Source organism: Papaver somniferum, chromosome 10, assembly GCF_003573695.1.
Source record: "Papaver somniferum cultivar HN1 chromosome 10, ASM357369v1, whole genome shotgun sequence".
Classification (NCBI taxonomy): domain Eukaryota; kingdom Viridiplantae; phylum Streptophyta; class Magnoliopsida; order Ranunculales; family Papaveraceae; genus Papaver; species Papaver somniferum.
In genome coordinates, this window is record NC_039367.1 from 83,116,902 (window position 1) to 83,140,593 (window position 23,692).

Sequence of the window (23,692 nt, forward strand, 5' to 3'; positions counted from 1 at the left end):
ATATCATATGGCATGTGACTCCCCCTTAGTTTATGCTTTCACTCTTTTCGTTAGAATAAACGTTTTAACACAAATATCCTTTCCCTTAGTGATACCAACTCACAACAAGTCAATATCACTTGTTTTCTCCATATATTTCTCCCCCTTTTTGTCACAAAATTACAAAGAAACGAAAAAATAAAGGACAAACCGAAAGGATCTTACAAATCTCACAAAGAGAATTTGCAAACCCATAAGAGTTGAGCACGAGGGTCTTACACACCATTTTAGTAACCAATATCAAAATCGAAACTACAAGTAATTTGGTTTTAACATGTTATCTAGGAAACAATTGCCCGAAGCAATTTTACCTAATAGTTTAGCATATCAAAAATCGACTAAGCACCTTAGTTTTTTTACTAAACCGATTGTACAAGTACAATCGCTTGTTCGATAAGACCAACTTTATTTTTCTCATCAGGCTCTAATTATTCTCAAAAATAACTTAAACCTTTTACTTTTAAACAAGATAAATACTAGGTTAGTTAACTATTAATTCTTGTTAAGGTATTCAGTTAGACTTTACTAACCGAAACCTTCACATTTGATAAGTCTAACTAAGATCTGAAAAATTTAGTTTCTCTTATCCGGAAATCACTTGGACTAAACAAATGATTCTGAAACACTTTTGTTAAGCCATAAAAAATCCATACAAACCAAATAAATCAACTTGCATAGTAGTTTATCTTAATTGTAAGCAATTGAAACAAACATAGACATTATAGCACTGCAATTGCACCAAAATTTTGTAAGCCTAAACAATTGATACCAAACAATAACGAAAGATAACAATAGTTTTTCTTAACCGGAAACAATTGAATCACACACACATCCATACACAAATAATGGAATCAACATCAATTGTACCAAAATTTTGTTGAGCAAAAGCCATAAAGATATGAAATAAAATCATGCTTTTCTTAAACAGGAAAACAATTAACTAACAAGATTGTTACCTCAAATTCTGCATCCTCTTCTCCTTTTCTTCATATCTTTCCGGGGGGAATATCATCATCATGTTGTCATCCTCTCGCAAAACAAAAGAACAACAACAACCAACCTTTACCAGAGAAAGGTTGAAAACCGGTTTTAACTATGCAATGCAAAAGTTGAAACCTCGAAATACATATGCTTTTATGCTAAACCATAAGATTCAACATATTCTGACTTTTTCACATATTGTTTCTACAGGAACCCCTCATGATCCTTTGATAACTCCTACCAACATGGGCTAGAACTTAATCCCGCTAAATCAAAAAGTCACCCAAACCATAAGGGTTCACACATTATGAGATCGAATATCAAGGTAACAAAACCGAAATCAAACATCCCATAAACACACATTAATAAAGCATTCAAGCACATGCTATGTAATCAAAAACTATCACAAGAAATATTATAAATCAAATAATTTTATTCATAATAGACTTTACAATTATTGAAAGAAATCAAAAATTGAAGTCTATTTTTCCGGATTTACTCCTTCATCTCAGCACCGATGAAGGATAGTTTATTACTTTCGCACTTCAACTTGTGAAATTCTTCCAGTAGATAACCTTGTTGCTTGACCAGAATTTCTTATAGTTGAGTTATTTTCGAGAAGGATTCTGCAAGAACATGCAATTCGATATTGGATTGACCACAGAAGTGTGTTAATGCTTCAATACACTGATCTTTCTTCAGCACATTCTCTCTTTCTTTCTTGCTAAGCCAATCTCTCTTTTTTATCTTACTCCTTAATTCTCGTCCAGAGATGATGCAGATTTATTCTTCAAGAGATCTTTCTGATCTAGCATCTTATCAAGAGAAGACATTGGATCCAGACCCATAGTTCGGACAAGGAATGACCAAAGAATAGAAGGATCTTTTTATATTTATTTTTTTCGAAAATATAATATTCCCATAAATACGAATATCTTAAATATTTTCAATTACTAGATTTTATTCCCGTAATCTACACAGAATGAACTTTCTTCTTCCTTACACAAAAATTGGCACACAATAAGGAAGATGTTCTAATACCATTTAAGTGGTATTAGTGTGAGATTTTATCTCACTACGGAATCTAGAACAGAAGTGTCCTTGATCTAGTATCATATGAAATAATCTCTTCTCGTTACCATTGGTTAACGAAGCATCTTGAGATTGACTGAGGTTGCATATGCAACTTTTAGCAATTCTGTTCTTGAGACAGTTTTTTGCATTTTGTCTTATTTTTCCCTTTACCATTAGATGATTTACAAACATTGGAAGACATGTCCATTTTTAAAATGGGTAAATCACTGATGGAGGAGGAAGAAAAAAGATTAACAATGAATGCAATATTAGTTGTTTCCTCTTCTTCAGAATCATATGAATCAGAGGTCTCATCAAGAGTTACAACTATTGCCTTGCCTCCAGTGTATTTCTTAAGATTGGGACAGTCTTTAGCAATATGACCAAACCCTTTACGCTTGAAGCATTGTAGCTGATATTCATCGTCACATTCTTGATCTTTCTTGACTGGAATACGATCATGTGGACGAGACAATCGATGAGTATCTTTAATGAATCTCTTACTCCCTTTCTTTAAGAGATCTCGAAACTGTCTAGTGATCATTGATAATGATTATTCAATTTCATCATCATTCAATTCTGCAATCTGTTCATTTGAAGCATCCAAATGTCTGTTTTTCTCCATTGGAGCTTTCAGAATCTTCGTATATTTAAAAGCAATTCCCTTAGTTTGATTAGATTGTGATTCATGATAAAAAATCTTTAACTTTCCAACGAGTGTGCTTCGTGAGAGTGTTGAAAGATCATTTGCTTCTATGATTGCATGCTTCTTAGAATCGTATCTTGATGGAAACGATCTGAGAATTTTGCATACTATACCTTTTTCAGAAATAGTCTTTCCAAGAGAGAAAGAAACATTAATTATCTCAGAGAGTTTGACATAAAACTCTTCAAAAGTTTCGTTGTCATCCATTCGAAAGTTTTCCCAATCGGACAATAGAGTTTGAAGTCTAGTTTCTTTATTTGAAGTACTTCCTTCAAATACGATCTGAAGATTATCCCAAGCTTCTTTCAAAGTTAGGAATGTTTATACATAATGTTGTAGATCACGACTTACAGCATGTACAATAGCATTCAAACCATATGAATTCTGCTTAGCAAAAGCATTTTCTTCAGTTGAGTAATCTACTAAGCGTTTAAACTCGGTTTCCGAATTTGCTACTTTCGGGTGATCATAACCATCGACGACTAATATCCATGTATTAAAGTCTCGTGATTGAAGAAAAGATCTCATAGAAGATTTCCACCATAGATAGTTTGATCTGTCAAATCTTGGCGATACATTAATCGAAGTCGATTCATGAGAACTCAAATTCATTTCTTATAGGTTTGATCACACCAAACACACATTGTTAGATTTTTTCGTGTTTGCCTGCTCTGATACCAATTGAAAGGACGAGGGTACCCAAATATACCTCAATCTAAAACTTTTCCACCTATAAGTCCTTTCTCCGAAAGTGATTGTCTATAGACTGAGTCGAGACAATACAACTAACCGGTTCACACTTCGTATGATCGTCTATGGGTACGAGATCGATACAATATGACAACAAGATAACTTGTGTGATTGACTATGGATACAAGATCGAGACAATACAACAACGAAGTATGTTTACTTGATAATAGGTTCGGACTTAACCAAACTCTAGGGATTGTCTATCAAGTAAAATAGGAATTAACGTTTGTATAATTTACTTTAAATTATAATAACAACAATTATAATTGCGAAAAATAAAAGTAAATGACACGGCAAGATTTTGTTAACGAGGAAACCGCAAATGCAGAAAAACCCCGGGGCCTAGTCCAGAATTGAACACTCTCAGAATTAAGCCGTTATACAAAATCAAACCAACTTCGTATAGTTGAGACCAAGCAACTAAACCTATAGTTCACCTAGTTTCCTCAGTATCCCCGCGCCTCCAACTTGTTAATAAGTCACGCACTTGGAACAATTCCTTTGGTTCGTATTCCAAACAGTAAAGGAACAACAAATCTGATCGGTAACAACTCTTTTAAAACAACGTGATATGAGTTTGACAAAGGATCTTCCATTTAACCAATAAACTCCTTTGTCGGGTCCTTAGATCAATCTCTCAACAACTACCGAAGTAATTTTTAGACTATGCAATCAATATTATTAATCACAAAGAAGTGTATTGATGCCGATCTACTCAACTAATCAATCCAATCTATCACAAAGATAAACCGATTATAGTGGGATCCTTTTCCAGACGAAACAAGTATTGTGCACACCAAAGATTATGAACCCAAAAAGTCTTCTTGTCTTCAAATCTTCTTTAATCTTCAATCAGCACCTGCACACAATCAACTTAAATCTCTTGTGATCAATCCACACAGAACGAAGTTTGTTAACGTTGGATTATCACAAGAAGTCTTTAGATCTACAAACAGTCTAAAGATCCCCGTCAAAACTTCGATCTAGTTTGAGTGAATCTTATATCAGAAGAGAAGATTCTCAAGCATAAACAAACTAGGTGCAATCAAAGTTCAACAACCGTTAGTCAATCAAATCAATCGAAAACTAATAATAAACTGCAATTATCTAGTTTCCCACCAACGGTACTAATAGAGCTTCTCAATTCCAAAGAAGTCTTTAAACTAAGCGGTCGTAAGATATTTCTCCTAATTAGGTTACTTTCCTCTCCGAATAGGCGTCTCCACCAGTAACAACACAACTAGGTAGTTTTGCTGGCTCTGAGGATTAGTTTGCTAGAAATGCAAACTTCAATATTTATAGACAAGGAAATTTGGACACCAAGGAATTTCCAAAACCGAATATTCTCAAAGATATGCAATAAACACAAAATCGGTTTTCATAATTCCTGAAAATGCACTGTCCAAATTTTGACCAAAATCCCAATAGAAAAACCTATAATCAGTAAATGCACATTACTAATTATTAGTTTCTAAAGATATGCATTTAATTGCTGGATATTAAATAACATATAAAAAATAAGAAACCTTAATTAAAAGATTCTCAATTTATTTCGATCCTGGGATTCTTCTTTAGCTATTAAGGAATATCTTTGAACAATTAATGATAAGAGTTATTGCACATGTTCAAAGTATGTCGAAATATTTACTTTGCAAGTCCTTTTTCATACTTACAGTCTTGGAAACGATTTTCCACACTTTCAAACAAGTTTAGAATTGGTTCGTCTGAATTCCAAGAACTATGTGATTGATTATCCTATCAAATCACCAATTATGGGTTTCACGGTTCTACCAAAACAAGTTCGGCTCTACCTCCATGTGAGTATTGTGCATAGTCACGCTAGTTACCAAAATTAAGTTGACTAGGTACTAGTAGGTTCCCCACAACTTATGGTAACTACTTGTATTCGGCTGCACATGTCCATAGGATTAGTTCCCCCAAAACTACAAACTTGTTGCACATGTTCATAGGATCGGTTCCCCCGTCTACTAAAAACGTGTTGCACCTCTTACAAGGATCGATTCCCTCTTGCAAATTTGTTGCACCTCTTACTAGGATCGGTTCCCCCAATGACTAGATAAAAGTTGTTAGTTACAAGGCATAGATCAAACTATCTTGAGTGATTACTTAAGATCGATTTCACTAATAAAAGTCATACCAATACATAAGTCAGTCCTTGTGAATAGTTTTACCAAGATACATAAACAAGTTTATGAGCGGTTATACTAAACACACATATTGGTAATTCAAAATAGATTTGCAATGAATAACAATACCAATAAGCCTAGCGATTTCCCTTTCGATTCACAAAACAAGTTTATGAACTTACTTCCTTTAAACGAATATAAAACATTGTTTCCTAAGATGAAATCTTCACTCATACCCATACATAATCACAATAGCATTCATATGATCATGCCGATGTCTTATATACAAAGTTTAATGGTTACACAATAAACCTTGTATTGTATTCTATTATGTCTAACTATAGTTTCATACACAACTTCGCAGTTATGTTTTCAATATGCACGACTTGAAAGATACTTTAGGGAATGAAACAGTTCAAGGCAAATATTACTAACCTCAAGAGGAAGGATGATGTTGTCGTTATAGCTCCATATTTCTTCTCATTCTTCAAGTCTTCATGTAATACTTGTATGTCTCATATCCTAACACTTTCAAGCTAACCTATACGAAGTTCTCCAGTATATAATCTTTTTTCTTGCTCGATAATAATATTTTTATTGATTACCAAAAATGTTCCAAAATAGGTTTACAAAAAGAAAGCCCAATAAGGACTATAAAGTTACAAAAAAAAAAAAAAACCGAAAAGCCCACTGAGCTTACATTATTGCAGAAAAACTATCTAAATCTATAGTAAGTTTGTTGATCATTTTCCATGGGAGATAGAAAAGCTGGTCTGTGAATGTAAATGATGTTTTCACCTCTTTGAAGATCAGCTCCCTTTTTTGCCAGTGAATCAGCTAAGAAATTCACTTCTCTATAAGTGTGAATGAATCTCCAGTCTCTGATACTTAAACAAATTTTCCACCTTGAAATAGCAAACCAAGGCATTTTCTGGGATTTAAAAGCTTCAATTACTGATTGAGAATATGTTCTGAAGATCAGTTGAAAGAAGCCATGTTGAATAGCCCATTCCCCTGCACATAAAATGGCCATGACTTCTGCATAATAGTTAGTAGCCACTCCTAAACCACCTGCCATAGCTATCAGATAATCTCCATTACTGTTTCTTCCAATAAAACCAAATCCAGCAGAACCTGGATTGCCTTTTGATGCCCCATCACAACATAGTAGCAAGTAATTCATTTCTGGTAATGTGAAAAAGACTTCCTGGACTCTTGAGGTTTTTACTTTTCTGCAGCTGAATCCAAATTTCTTTAACACCTGCAAATCATATGTTGAGTTCCACATTGGAGTTGACATTCTCACTTCACATTCTGTAATGAACTTCATGATTTTTGTCATAAGATTGTTAGCATGAGCTTTTTCATTATCATACACACATCTATTTCTCAGAAACCACAATTCTTGCACAATGATAAAAGATGCAATCTTCCATATTTCCTTCACTGCAGGACTTTTACCTTGTGGGAATGTTATAAATACCCTCCACTTTTGTTGACCTTGCACAAATACCCCCAAGGGGTAAAAAATAATTTTTTTGAAGTCAATTTAAGAAAGTTGCTTCCACTTTTTGGAAGCAACTTGTATAAAGTTGCGCCACTTCTTGAAGCAAATTGTGCTAGTTGCGTCCACTTCTGGAAGCAGCTTGTGCTAGTTGCTTCCACTTTTCAGAAGGTAGGGGTATTTTTAAAAATTGAATAAGGGTATATTTTAAATGGCGAATTTTTAGGGGTATTTAAATAATGTTCCCTTTTACCTTTTGCAGTTTTTAGAACTTCATCAAGGGATTTGGGGTTAATAAAACTGAACATATCACCCAACCATTTCCATATTATTTCACTAAAGTCACAATGCCATAGAATATGTTCTAGGGATTCTTCATCTTTTCTGCAAAAAGCACATCTGGAGGCTAAACTAAATTTCCCTTTTCTCATGTTTTCATCAGCGGGACATGCATATCTGACGATTTTCCACACATTACTTGACACACTAGGTGTACAGAGGAATGCCATACCTGTTTAATCCATTTCTGCTTTGGATATTTCTTTCTTATGCATTCCACAGCTGAAGCCACTGTAAAATCACCAGTAATGGAGCCAGTCCACACTTTAGTATATAATCAAACTACAAACGAAAGGAACAAACTACCCAGTAAACGAGGGCGCCCCTGTACTATGCTCTTCAAGTAGTGTGGTGTTTCTTTTATTTTCCTGTTGTTTATCTGCTTTTGTTATGCCTTCTTTTCTATGATCTCATGAGTGTAGCGAGTTTTCACTAATGATGTTATAAAAGGAGGGCTTTTAGAACTCAAAGCCTAGGAAAGAGTCACCTTAAAGGCGCGACACGTGAATGGAATTCAACGAGACCTAAAGGCGCAAATAGTAACATTTCCAGTTATCTCTAATTGTAGTGTTTTGATAGGGACGGAGGGAAAAGATAAATAGCCAGCCAATCAGCGCCTGTGAATGTCACTCTCTTTATTCTAGGTTTTTGAGTCACCCCGGTCAGAAGAAGAAAGAAAATTCCCTGTTCTAGTTGGCTGCTTCTAAGACAAATAAGACAGATCACTTGACACCAATACCTATTCTAATATTGCTTACTTGCCCATTATAGTCTATTGCGCCATTCCCAGCCGAAAGCACATCAAAGCAATCTGGCCTAACGGAAGTACACCGCATTTAGGAGCGCTGATTATGCATGATCTAGTATATAATCAAGCGCTGATTGATTCACTAAAATATGACAACCAAACTTGACATACAAACGCTTGGTGGGTTCAACCGAGCTATGCTCTAATAGAATGAATTCTGGAATAATATGAGAGATATTGTCGGTATTGGGAGAATTAAAATTAGGATGGAGGGTTTCTGAACCATTCCTAAGATTGACCATTTTGAGAAATTGAGAAATTGAAAGGTTTCGGGAATTGATTTTGTAATCGAGAGATTAATCTCCCACTGTGGTCGTCAATTTGTAGTAGGATAAAAAATGGTTCTAGACACTACAACAAAAACATACATAGATCATTCTTAAAAAGTGTGATCTAAGTATTGGATGTTTGTGATCTTTGCCAGTATAATCTAAAGGGTGATTTATAGATAACAACTTTCCTGCAATGAAAAATGTGATCTTCCCCTGTTCAAAGAACATAAAGTTTTGAAAAGTTGAGATCTAAAGACAGGTTTTTAAAAGACAAGGTTTTAAAAGTTGTGATCTTTCCTCTAAGTTTTCAACCCAAATCTACCCTGCAAACAGTAACCCAAAGTGTGATCCCATACCATTTCTGCACCTGTAACTCAAATCCAAAAACTGATATAAAAAGGAAACAATATCTGAATCAAACTCATCCAATGCCTGAACCAAATTCATTTCTCAGTTAAGAGTCTGACCATACACTGTATAGCTAAAAATTACAGTTTTACACATTTCTACTGTAATAGTTCTACTTTAAACTGCAAATGCAAATTTAAGTTGCAAATTCCCCTGACCATACATTGTATAGCTACTGAAATTGAAACCATATACTAGTACGCATCCAAAAGGGGAAATCTCAGTCATCCAAATGAATAGGAAAGGAAACTTCGTCCATGTCCTATCCCCTCCAACTTATCTGAAACGTTATTATTCAGACTATTTAACTCATCCTCCACCTGTTAAGAAAAACAAATGCATTGGTTAAAAGACCTGAAAATGCATTGGTTCGTTAAGATTATAACCAATCAATCCCTTGACTCGACTTTGTTAAAAGACCTGATCTACTTCCAGTGAGCTAGTGCATGTGCTAGTGCCTTTAATTCATATGCATTGGTTAGAAAAAACAAATGCATTGGTTCCAGTTTCCTCAGCTAAGAGTCTAAGACAAATTAATCAACTGGGTATCAACGAGTTTTCTCAGCTAAGAGCTTACAGTCCATAACAAACATATCATTAATACTCATGATCTACTGCCATTAATTACTACCATTGTTCTTTGTTACCCTGCGAGGTCATGGGGTAATGTAATAACATTATAATGCAACTATCAAAAGGGAGTATGTACCTTTAACACTGCATGAACTTTTTAGCCTTTTTTTCCTTTTATCACCAACTTTTTAGGCCATGCAACATGATATTTCTCCGCCTCTCCTAGAAGGAATATTTCCTCTTCGCCTTTAAGAGGAATGGGAAGACAAAAGCTTGGCTTTAATGCCACTTCTGCAAGTACACACACATTTCCTTTACCAATACGGACGTTGTGTAACATGTCAGAGCTCTTTGAACGAAAGATCTTTCCTTTAGCCACATCAATAGATGAACCAGAAGTTTCCAGGCACATTATACAAGATTTTCCCTGTATTCAGAAAACGGATCAACTGCTCAGAATAGATGTGGATGCAAACCAAAGAATAATGAAAAGAGAAATAACACAAAAGAAACACCTTTCTGTTTACGTAAAATATGCAACACAAAATGAAACACCTTTCCTTTGGATAACACCTTTTAAAATACTAATTCAAGACTCTGTTCATCAGGAGGAGAAAACATTGACAAACACTAAAATATACACTTAATGATGCAGAAGTTTCAAATTCACAAATTAGCAAGGCCATAGTATAAGCAATCTGGCACACTAACCTTCCCAATTCCAACATTACGTATCTTTTGATTGATCTCATCGTCGACACCCTTGTCCTCACTATCCTTGACCATTTTTGGTGAAGAACCAGCTGACGACTACGATAAAAAATCAGGAATAATGAACATTCTAAGAGATGCATAACTAAATCTAAAGCCAATTATCTCCTATGTAAGGAGTTTATGCTTACTGAAGGTTTGCTCGCAGCTGAATGGTTTTGATGTGTGTATATCGAGGCTTCAGCTCCCTGTTAACATATCACCAATAACATAATAAGAAAACATTAATAAAGAACTTAATTACTTCATCATCTAAGCATAATTCAACCTACTGTTCCACATGCAACTTACTTGAATCCCCATGAAGATGGAAAGTTGAGCTTCTAGGCGTGAAATCCTCTCGCTTTCTGAGCTTGATTCTGTATTTGCACTGTGGCAACTTGGTGCAGATCCACCCTGCATAATATAGGAGCAAGAGCTATGTGTTCAAACATATCAAACCACATGAAGTCATCAACAATATTACCATGAACCCACACTCCAAAGTTACCTTTGTTTGGAGCACAAGAGCTAATTGTTCTTCTACACGAGCTAGTCTTTGCTTCGTTTAACAAAGTTCAGCTTCCACCCTCAATCTTGCCTCTCTTTCCTCCTGCATCTTTGGTCGCGCAGTATGGAAGTAAGATCCCTGTGAAACAAACTTTCCCATGCCTCTAACATTTCCAGACTGTTCAGCAGTTCCTAAAGCAAGTGTTAGGATATCAATGCTGCCGCTTGTGACTAGGGAACCTTCTTTCACCTGTTCGGTCAACTTGTCCTACAATTTAAGAGAGAAAACAATTCCATATAGAAAAAATACCAGTGAGAATTAGGGTCCATTGTAACCAACGAGGCAGCAAACGAATCAAAGTAAATATTATTACTTCATTTGTTTTATCTTACAATTGTCTCGGCTCTTTCCTTGGTAGCCTCATGTGGAATGATCCCGTTTTTATCTTCCCTAGCTTTCTTCCACAAGATGCTCCTATCCAGGCCATCAGAAGAAAGCTCTCTTTTATTTTCTGCTAGCAACAAAGACACATTAGATTATGGACAATGGTGTCTAGAAATATGAGAAACCCCATATTACATACCAATTGCTCCATAAGACCTGCATATCCTTTTCGGCTTAACCTATGAGGATATAAGTTTTTCTTCCGCCTTGTCGACAGGATTTCACGGCGAACCTTTAAGAAATTGGGTATAACATATGTGAGATTAGTCCGACAACTTCTTACAAATTCTACAAATTAGCTAGGAAAATATTTGACTATCATATATACCTGGAAATTTGTACTCAATCTTGTCTTTACAAAAGCCTCCCAATGCCTTTTGTCAATAAATTTGTACATCGCCGGTGGATTGACATGGAGATCTGCCTGGTCTTTGAATGGCATAATGTACTTCCTAGTCAACCTGCTTTTAAAGGATCTCCATAGAGCCCCTACATTTTGGATCAAATTTCTCTTGTTTTGGGGCTGTAAAACGAATTTCCCCTGAAATACACAATTAAACATTAGATACAAAAATCCATAGATCTTATAATAGATTGTAACCAAAATTATACCAACTACCTCTAAGCAACACCAGATCTTATCTTTCAAACTCCTTGGAACCTTACTCCACTTCTCGTGAATGATAGGAACCATGTGTTGTTCCAAGACTCCCATATAACCCCACAGCTGAGTTGCGGCAAGTCCTACTGGCTGGCCACGCTCGTTGTACTCAACTAGCTTTTTCAATCCTTTGCTCCTTTTAAAAGCCTTTGATAGAGTTGTAGGGCCTCGACGTGCACTTTCCATCGTGGTTCAGCTATTTAATTCAAAATGCATAAAAAAGTCTTATGCAGTGATAAAACAACATTAAAATCGAAAGCAATTACAACATAGAGCATGCAAGTAACTTACAATCCATGGTTGTCTCCATATCTTCTGCACTATCATCATGTATGACTGGTTGCTCAAACTCCATGCTTGTTGTACTTAATATAACACAGGCAAGTTAGTCACTGACCAAACTCCGTTAATATATGCATCAGATGTCCTATCTTCTATTATCCACGACTTATCCATTACTGCGAATGAACTTGACAACTAACCATAGTTGAAAAAGAAAAAAAAAAGATAAACATATTTGGGTAGCCAGATGGAAAACATAGAGACTGAATAAGCCTAAGGAGAATACAGGGGTCAAGTATATCATACTTTTATATCCTAATCATGAAAAAATGATGACCCTATTTTCTGCATCATAATTATAATAATTTTCAGCATTATACAAAAAGGAAAAAGAGGAAAGTCAGTAGCATTTTCACAGCAGTTCACATTGGAGTCTAAAAGAGAATACAGGGGTCTAGTTATTAGTTATGCTACCTCTCTTTCAATTCTCCCATGCATGTACATCTACCACTCAAATTCTACCTTAACCGCAAAACATACCAAGCCGCAATTGCATAAAAAATATCTAATAGACCATAAGATTCTAGCAGCGCAATAATAAAACAACCTAAAACAGACCATAAGATTCTAGCCACGCCCCTAAAGGACTCTTACTTCCTGTATTTTAATGTGAGTTATACCTTGTTAGGTTGATTCTAAAGATATCCTAAGTTTTAGAATTCAATTGTTGGCTCTATAATGACCGCTCTCAGACCATAGTGCAAAAAAAAGCATACTCTTATCACCTTCCGTTATGTACCGGAGTCAATAATACCCGCTAGTTTTCGCAACAAAACAATGACACCGCAATTCATTTAGAAAACGAGCTATAACTACACAAGTCACTATTGACCCAAAATATTAAATACCAATGCATGTCATTAAATCTAAAATTAAGCAAGTATATGCATATAGTTTTCCAAATAATCATGTACAACAAACTTGCCCATCTACTTGCAACCAGACAGTAGTAAAGTTACTTCTTAAGCTCAATAGATGTCAGGCACTTTCGACACAAGTGACTTATATGGCTGGATTAAATAGCTTATCAAATATAAGGGTTAAAGATACATGACACCACTGATATAACTTCCACCTAAAAATGTTTTGTTTTCTAGAACATGTTGCTTTAGTATCCAAAGCACTAAAACCAGGTCACATCTTTATTTTTTTGAAATATTAGTAAGGAAAAAGACAAGCAGTAGTAGGGTACTGATCGATGAGAAAATTAGTCTAAAGTAAATCATGATTACTTGTTCCAGCCGTCTCTAGTCTATACTAGTTGTGTCCCTTGAAAGTGGCAACTGGTTGATTGGCCTGCGCAGCACCTTGCCTCTTCCAGAACTTCTCAGTACTATCTTTCGGTCAAATGAGACAGATCAAACATGAGCCAGGCAATCGGTTAAACTGGTAGAGCTCAAAATCAGTTAATCCACTTACCCTTTCGAAGTGTTATACAGACATACGATAAGTGTTATGAAGACAAATTACTAAAGAATTGTCATCCGTTTCATTCTCCGTAAGAGTTAACTAAACCTTTCTACTGCAAGCGCCAAAACTAAGACGTTTGGGATTCCTACGTTAGTGAACAACAAAGGTAAACATAGAGACAGAGGTAAACATAGGGTTTTTGAAGTAACTCGACTATCCTACTTCGGCTAGCTACTGAGAGCAGAGTATGTAGACTAGGAGTGTTCTTCTTGGCTGAAAAGGTAGAGGTGCGAGCGGTGATCATTATGAAGCTTGCTTGGTTATGTAAGGAAGGAGTTAAGCTAACATAACTGACCGTCCAAGTTGGATGGTCGTGACTGCTTCGCGACGTACTTGGTCGGTCAGGATTAAGTTCCTTAATAAAAGTAATGAGCTCGACTAGCTCATTTTATCCAATCACTGGAAGCGGAGCATGTAGGATACTAGTGATCCGATTGGCCAGAATAATGGACGAGCGACATGTATTCATTATGGCTCCTGATCAACCGACCATAAAGAGACATAAGATAGCCAAACTGACTGGCCAAGATGGTTGGTCGTGACTGCTTTGCGACTATCTTGGGCGGTTAAGATCAAATTTTAAATAAAGCGTAGCCGCTCGACTAGCCTACTTTGGACGACCATTGGAAGCGACACATGTAGGCTACGAGCGTTCTGGTTGGTCAGGATAATAGGTGGGTGACTGGTAGTCACGATGGCACCTTATTTAACGAGCATGTAAGGATTTAGGTTATCCAAATCAACTGGCCAAGTTGGGTGGTCGTGATTAGTTTGCGACTAACTTGGACGGCCAAGATTTAATCCTTAATAAAAATTAAGCAGCTCGACCAACCTACTTTGGTCGAAAATTTAGGACGGAGCCTGTAGGCTAGGACCGATTCGATTGGTCGGTTAAGAAGGGGAGTATGCAGTAGCTAACATAGAGCATGGACGATCGGCCAAAAGAGGTGTGAGGCGGGATAAATTGACCGGCCAAGTGGCCCGGTCGTGCACCTTCCCGTGATTGACATAGTCAGTCAGGTATCCTTTTAATTTGGTTTTCCAACATCCATTAGGATTTTACTCCTACCAGTCCTATGATAGGCTACTTCCTAGCTTGCCTAGGTTTCGTCTTTGACCAATACGAATCAAGATATCCTACATGATCCATTTTAGGGAAAAAATCAAATTTTGTGAGTTGGTAAATTAGGTCAAATAATTAAATTTTGTGTATTGACACAAAATTGATTAAATTAGATGGATTTTGCACGTTTAACAAAATCATTAATTTTTTGGCTACTCTTACGAGTAGCACACCTGCTCTTGTTGGCACGACTTGCGGTGCCTTTCATGTATATATGAATTCAGGCTCTCCGGAAATTTCATGTTATTCAGCTGAGAATGAACATGAATATCATGTCAGTATCAACAGTTCAGCTGGGAACACAACACTAAATAAGTGCTCATTGGGCTCTATACTAGTGAGCAATTCTTCAAGGAGCTTGAGTTTTCATGATAAAATATTTTAACACCTGGGATTATTACAACATGCACCAATACTGTTCTGATAATTTTACATATGTAGGTACTACATTACGCATTGAACACTTTTATACATATACATACATATATTTTTGAGTTCAGCCAGGAGAAACTCATAAACATAGCTATATGTATACATGAAGAGAGGCACAGACTCTCCCCAATTTTCCGATATATCTCTTAAATTTTTTACGCAATGTAGACATGTAAAGGTCTACTACTCCTGATGCCGGGTCAGGTAGACAGACCTTTACAGTTTTCTACCTAAGTTAAAAACCATCATCAACAACCATGGTACAACCCAGTTGGTTGAAAGAAATACAAGAAATTTATACTGAAGACCCCCTAGCCCAAGAATTGATTCTGAATATGTTAACTCAAGATAAAGAAGATGGTGATTACTCTTACCAGCAAGGCATTTTGAGATTCAAGGAGAGGATTTATGTAGGTTAAAACGATAATTTAAGACAGAAGATCATGACATCTGTACATTCTTCTGTGGTCGGTGGACACTCAGGGGAACAAGCTAGTTATCAGAATGCTACATTATACTTCTACTGGATAGGCATGCAGAAGCAAATCATCCAACATGTACTGGGGTGTGGTATCTTCCAACAACATAAAGTGTTTAATTATCTCCCCCAGTGGACCCCTGCAACCTCTTCCTATACTAGAACAAGCTTGGGAACATATTAGTATGGACTTCTGTTAGAGCATTGCTCGGTCGAACTCACAAGCGTTGCTATCTCAAGATTATTATCCACTTTAGTTGTCAAAATTATATCTTGATTTCTAGTCTACATTTATTCAATCTCGGATTAGAATAGAAGTGTGCAGTTGATATTCGGATATCACTGCGTTCTACCGTTTGAAGCCGAAGATCAACAGGAGCTTTGGAGAACTTCAACATCAAAAGGTAAGTGAAGACTGAACCACCTATATCTCATGTTTTCACCTTTCTATCTTTGAGACATTGTCGCATGACTAAATTAGACGGTACATGCATAATAAAAAATTTGAGTCAAATTTATCTTGAATATAGTTCTCGAAATATGACTAAGTTCAAGAACATTTGTTCATACTTGATGAATTTGGTTTAGAAAAATTTATTGTTTATAACCTAATCAGGATTCAAGATTTAATCATTTGAAAATAGCTTGGAACAGTGATATGTGTCACTTATGTTATTCGGGAATGTTTCATATTGATTATTAGTGAGATATAGAATTACTGTTAATCTGGATACATGACAATATGCATACTAGTCCACATATTGGGAGAACTGTTATAAGTCCAGAGCCGCGGTACATGTACCCAGTATACGTACCGGCATAACTATAGTTCGGCAGCGACTTATTGGTACGTGTACCCCGTATCCATACCATACAAATTAATCGTGAACCAGGAAATGTACGTATACCTAGTATGCAAATCGGAAAAGATCGGTTGGTTTAAAAACCAGAAAGGTATGCATAACCAGTACACATACCATAAAAGATCAACGAGTTCCTTGTTAGTACCTAAAAATTACTTCCAGGTAAAACAAATGCACCGCTGTAGTACTTTGTTTTTAGGTTCGAAAATCAAAATCGAACAGGACAAGCCTAAACCACGATAATATCCGTTCCGTCCTGCTTCGGTCATGATAGAGAGGAAGATCGGTTGATCTCAGGGGAGGGAAGCAGAAAATTTTGAAAAATTGACAATGATATTAAATTGTGCGTGTTGGGTATTGAAAACTAGGAAGAATGCAGAGCTTTTTGGGTAAGAAAGCTTGTTATGTCTTCTGAATAGGTTGAGCAACCTATTTATAGTAATTTAGGATACATAATGCCAATTTATAAGTAGTGGGAGTCGTGAGTTATGGAGAGACGGAGTTGATGGGTTAGTGCGAGATATTGGGACATTTCTGGAAATCCCTTTATGTTGCGCCCACTATTTCTCCAACTTTTGTAACTGCCACGCTACTTTAACTTTTCACATGGGGTATGTTTCCATAGACCACCAGACCAATACCCCATGAAGAATCCCCCCACGTGACGTATTTTGATGTTTCGTAGGTGCTTTTGATGGATCATGGATCTAATCTTACTTAGGCTCAATCGTAGCCGTTGATATGCCATATTAGCGTGTTAAATTAAACTTGTTGTGAAAACAACTTAGCCAAAGCCATCCGTGGAATTGGGGCGTGCTCGCGCCTTGTTGCGGCATACCAGAGTAGCTTGGCTTGTTAATGACTATTCAATGCGCTATAATTTAGCGTGACATGCCAACAGCGTAATCGTGGCATAGTGCGCGCGTGTTTCATGCCACAACTAAAGTAGAGAGAAGTATTCTAGGCTATATTCTACATGTGAGATAATGGAGTACTAAAGTACCATGTAACCTTTCATTAACCTAATTTGTGGAGATAAAATAATGAATGGCATAGTGGCCCAAAACTAGCGCATGGACCATGCCAGGGCAGTGGCAATGCTTCCAAGGCCAAGATTAGCGCGTGGAGTCTTGCCACGACCTTGGCCATAACTTCCGAGGCTGAGAATGGCGTGCGAGACTTTGCAATGGCTTTGGACATGGTTGCCAAGGCCGTGAACCATGCACAGGGTTGCACAGTGGCCTTGGACGAAGCTACCATGGCCGGTAATGACGCGCGGGACCTTGCCATGGCTCTGTCCATGGTTTCCAAGGCCGTGAACCGTACGCGGGGTTGCACCGTGGCCTTGGCCGAAGCTACCATGGTCGATAATGGCACGCGGGACCATGTCATGGCCTTGGCTAAAGCTTCCAAGGTCGAGAATGAGGCGCGTGAACCTTCCATGGCCTTGGCCAAAGCTTCCAAGGCCGAGAATGAGGAGCGGGAACCTTCCGTGGCCTTGGCCACATTGTCAAGGACGATAATGGCGTGCGGGACCATGCCGTGGCCTTGGACAAAGCTGCCAAGGCCGAGAATGATTGCGCAGCTCGCACTGTGGCGCAGTGGCAGTCATGCCAAAGTCCATTCTTTGCCAGATTTTGTTATGGACTTAGCCAACATTCCGCGATGTTTGTGACGTGACCAATAGATAACCATAACCTTGGGTTTGAGTTTAAGACAATATGCCCAGCATAGATTTGGAGGTGTAATACTATTTTAGTATAGATTTTGAATACAATAGTGCCACTACAGTATATTCAAGGAACTCAGCCGTGGGAGATTGCGACTTGAGACAATACTGATATGACTATGTGCTAAAATACTATACTTTCTGAAAAAGCGGGGGTCTAACAACCACACTAATATTTCGCTTAGCAATTTGTATGGACCAACTCCAATATACTTTCAAAAGAATCAACTAGACAGTTAGACTCAATCTTAAGAAAAGTATATCAAAGAGTTATATCTCAATTTCTCAATTCAATCTGCAATCAAACAAATAGGAATTTGCGAGGCCGATTGAATATAAGAAATAACTTGGACGGTATCAAAAACCAATATCCAAGTGTCAATCAATTTAATCAACAACCAAAGGTTGGATTCACAATTGATTGAACTTACGCACAACCTGTGATATTTCAATTATATAAACAAATATAATGCGGAAAATAAATAACACAGACACCAGAACTTTTGTTAACGAGGAAACCGCAAATGCAGAAAACCTCCGGTACCTAGTCCAGATTTGAACACCACATTGTATTAAGCCGCTACATACACTAGCCTACTCCAAGTTAACTTCGGACTGGAATGTAGTTGATCCCTAACCAATCTCACACTAATCAAGGTACAGTTGCGCTCCTTACGTCTCTGAATCCCAGCAGGACTCTACACACTTGATTTCCTTAGTTGATCACACCCACAACTAAGAGTTGCTACGACCCAAAGTTGAAGACTTGATAAACCAATCTGTCTCACACAGAAAATTCTATTGAATAGATAAATATGTCTCCCACAGATAAACCTTTAAGTTTTGTTCCGTCTTTTGATAAATCAAGGTGAACAGGAACCGATCGATATACCGGACTTATATTCCCGAAGAACAATCTAGAAATATCAATCACCTCACAATAATCTTAATCGTATGGTAGCCAAAAAAGATATTATGGAATCACAAACGATGAGAAGAAGATGTTTGTGACTACTTTTTATCTTGCCTATCGGAGATTAAATCTCGGGCAAATCTTAGAGAAGATAATACTCAATTACGATAGAAAACAACAAGATCAGAACACGCAACTACAGAGAAAGTAGTTGGGTCTGGCTTCACAATCCCAATGAAGTCTTCAAGTCGTTAACCTTCAAGGTTTTGGAAAAACCTAGGGTTAAAGGAGAATCGACTCTAGTCGCAACTACTATCACATATGAGGTGTGGGAATTAGGTTTCCCAATTGCTAGAGTTCTCCTTTATATAGTCTTCAAATCAGGGTTTGAAATCAATGTTACCTTGGTAATAAAGAATTCAATATTCACCGTTAGATGAAAACCTGATTGGACTCAAGCTAATATCTTTCAACCGTTAGATTGAACTTAGATTGTCACACACAAATGAAAAGTGACTTCATTTAGATACGAGTAACCATACCTAAACGTGCACACCTTTGTTGGATCAACAATAGTTAACCGAAGTTAGCCATATGAACACTTTCATATCAACCTCATTCATCTTAACCATAACTAGTTCAAATGACTCAAATGAAACCAGTTCTAGAGTTTTTCAATAGTTTATATTCTCGTAGAAGTATACAAGACACAATTGAAGCAAAATCGATTTTGATTCACTCGAATGAAGTCATGAACATTAAATCCATGGTTTGCAAAAGATTGCATTTCTTATTATATAAATGTATTAGTTCATGAAAAAACCGATTTTAGAACATTATCCACTCAAGTATGCAAACGGGTACGCATACCTTAGTGGCCGGACTAAGTTTGGGTTCGCCAGTATGCGGACAAGTATGCATACCACCTAACTCAGTAAAATCCCGGTGAAAAAGCGGGGGTCTAACAACCTCACCCAATATTTCACTTAACAATCTGTATGTCCTAACTCCAATATACTTTCAAGAGAATCAACTAGAAAGTCAGACTCAATCTTAATAAAAAGTATATCAAAGAGTTATATCTCAATTTGTCAATTCAATCTGCAATCACGCAAATAAGGTTTTGCGAGCCTGATTGAATATAAGAGAAATAACTTGAACGATACCAAAGACCAACGTTCAAGGAGCAATCAATTTCAATCAACAACCAAAGGTTGGATTTACCAATTGATCGATTCAATGCACAACCTGTGATATTTCAATTATATAACAAAATACAATGCGGAAAAGAAATAACATAGACACCAGAAGTTTTGTTAACGAGGAAACCGCAAATGCAGAAAAACCCCGGGACCTAATCCAGATTTGAACACCACACTGTATTAAGACGCTACAGACACTAGCCTACTACAAAGCTAACTTTGGTATGGAATGTAGTTGAGCCCTAATCAATGTCACACTCATCAAGGTACATTCGCGTTCCTTACGTCTCTGATCCCAGCAGGGTACTGCGCACTTGATTCCCTTAGCTGATCTCACCCACAACTAAGAGTTGCTACAACCAAAAGTCGAAGACTTGATAAACAAATCTGTATCACACAGAAAAGTCTATTGAATAGATAAATATGTCTCCCACAGATGTACCTACGAGTTTTTGTTCCGTCTTTTGATAAATCAAGGTGAACATGAAGCAATTGATAACCCGGACTTTTATTCCCGAAGAACATCCTAGTATTATCAATCACCTCACAATAATCTTAATCGATTAACGAAACAAGATATCGTGGAATCACAAATGACGAGACGAAGGTGTTTGTGAATACTTTTCTATCTTGCCTATCAGAGATATAAATCTCAAGCCAATCTTACGATTATAATCAATCACGATAGAAAACATCAAGACCAAATCACGCAACTACAGAGAAAATAGTTGGGTTTGGCTTCACAATCCCAATGAAGTCTTTAAGTCGTTAACCTACATGGTTTCGTGAAAAACCTAAGTAAAGGAGAATCGACTCTAGCTTATGCAACTAGTATTACACAGGAGGTGTGGGAATTAGGTTTCCCAGTTGCTAGAGTTCCCCTTTATATAGATTTCAAATCAGGGTTCACAATCTAAGTTACCTTGGTAACAAAGCATTCAATATTCACCGTTAGATGAAAACCTGATTAGATTCAATCTAATATCTTTCAACTGTTAGATCGAACTTAGCTTGTTATACACAAATGAAATGCAACTTTATTTAGGTCTGAGTAACCGTACCTAAACGTGTACACCTAGTCGGTTCAACAATAGTTAACCAATGATTAGCCATATGAGCACTTTCATATCAACCTTATTCATCTTCACCATAACTAGTTCAAATGACTCAAATGAAACTAGTTCTAGAGAGTTGTTCAATTGCTTAGATATTATAAAAGTATACAAGACATAATCGAAGCAAAATCGATTTTGATCCACTCGAATTAATTCATGAACATTATAGACACGGTTTGCAAAGATTGCATTCCTTAATATATAAATGTTTTAGTTCATGAACAAACAGATTTTAGAAAGTAACCTGCTTAGGTATGCAAATGGGTACGCATACTTAAGTGACCGGATTGGGTTTTCTTTTACTTCCAAACTCCAGCAGAAATTCACGGACGTGAAAATTCCGCCAGTATGCGTACGGGTACGCATACTTACCCGGATTTCCAACAACCGCCGGTACGCGTACTTTAGGTTCCCGGTTTTGGACTTTTACACAAATGTCAGAACACACTATGTTTATATCCAAACATGGTTACTTGTTCTAAACTCTCATTTCAATCATTGAAACTTTCTTAGAGGATGTTAAAATAGTTGTTGTTCACAAACTATTTTCATCAAAGCGATTTTCAAGTTATTGAAATAATCAATCTGACTTTCGTCATGAGTAAAGATGAACTTGGCCAAAGTGAAATCTTACCAACACATATTTCGAGAAATAGATAAGCGAGATAAACTTGGCTCAAAATAGCAAATGTGTATAATTGGAGTCTATATAGCAATACGACTTTTGTCCCAAAATAGGAGATAGAATAGATAGACTTTTGAGTGATAGATAAGTTCAAGTCTCCACATACCTTTTGTTGATGAAGTTCCACAAGTTCCCTTGAGTAGTTTTTTGCCTTCATTCGATGAACGCCGTGGAGTCTAAAGCTCAACTACACTTACTATCCTAATCCGAGACTTAGCTATAAGTAGACTAGAAATCAAGACTTATATTTTTGGCAACTAAACTTGACAAACAAGCTTAAGATAGCAACGCTTGCGAGTTCGACCAAGAAATGCTCTTACAATCTCCCCCTTTGTCAATTTTAGTGACAAAACTATCAACACATATGGAATACAAAATAAATAAACTTTGTAGCTTCTCATCCAAATGCTTGATCTCCTTGGTTCTTCAACATTACTCGAAATCTTCGTCACTTCCAAGTAATCCAATGATTCTAAATGTATTCAACTCAGCATCATCAATGTTGAAGATCCATAGCAATAACAATGAGAAAACAATAGCTCTCAATCATTATTATACAGTGTCATATTATTATTACACGGCTTCAAAGTTCAATTGCATCACAACTTCGACAACAATACTATGGTTATATGTATCACTCCCCCTTAGTCAATACTTCATCTCACATGAAAACCACTCCCCCTTACATAATGATACGAAAACCGTATGTATTTGTAGTGTGAACTACACATTAATTCTCCCCCCTTTTGTCAATAAAATTGGCAAAGGTACGAAAATTAGTGGAATCCTAATGAAATTTCCATAGAGACACTTCCTGACCAAAAGAAAAGCACATATCGACTTTTTTAGATGCAATCATATAACCGAAACTAAATGCATTCATCAAGAAGTTTATAAAGATACAAGATAACCCCTATAATATTCCACAGCCGCACTCCCCAGAAATATTTTGCAATTAAGCACAAGTTCAAATAAGAACTCTCCCCCATAAAATGTCATTTCAGAAAAAACAACAATAGCGACCTTACTTTCACAAGAAAAGAAGGATTTCTTTGGACATTAACAAATCACATGAAACATGAATTTGTATCCAAAATATTCAATTAAATTAACCACAAGAGAACCCATGATTAATTTAATCGGAAATGCTCACATAAGAGAACTTACGGATCCACACAAGTATTTACATAAAGATATGGATTAGGGAAGATCAATACTGCGGAATAAACAAGGATTCATTCTATTTTTCATCAGTATTTGCACAATGACATACAATAGACTTAATCTTTGTAAACAAAAGTTCATCATTTCTTCCATCAATAAAAGGATTAACTTTTGTTTGTCAAAAGTTCATTCAATCTTTTATCAATACT

General features: G+C 36.6%; 1 protein-coding gene and 1 long non-coding RNA gene across 3 annotated transcripts; both read right to left on the bottom strand.

The window, feature by feature from the left end:
* Nucleotides 1-6,412: 6,412 nt before the first annotated feature.
* On the bottom strand, nt 6,413-7,027 carry LOC113315836. The gene has a single exon (XM_026564086.1). It carries the CDS (start codon nt 7,025-7,027, stop codon nt 6,413-6,415), a length of 615 nt encoding a protein of 204 aa, XP_026419871.1.
* Nucleotides 7,028-9,031: 2,004 nt separating this feature from the next.
* Nucleotides 9,032-12,386, bottom strand: LOC113317503. 2 transcript variants are annotated; one of them, XR_003343588.1, is made up of 11 exons: nt 12,259-12,386; nt 11,926-12,163; nt 11,635-11,847; nt 11,446-11,538; nt 11,255-11,373; nt 10,863-11,129; nt 10,664-10,768; nt 10,504-10,560; nt 10,313-10,411; nt 9,738-10,028; nt 9,032-9,348 (listed from the first exon to the last, which is right to left on the bottom strand). It is a non-coding gene; the product is annotated as an uncharacterized LOC113317503 (long non-coding RNA). The 2 variants fall into 2 exon arrangements; XR_003343589.1 differs by having other exon boundaries at nt 11,923-12,163.
* Nucleotides 12,387-23,692: the final 11,306 nt, after the last annotated feature.

Excerpts from the sequence above, each read along its gene's own strand:
- LOC113315836 (XM_026564086.1), bottom strand. The coding sequence starts at position 7,027 with ATGAAGTTCATTACAGAATGTGAAGTGAGAATGTCAACTCCAATGTGG.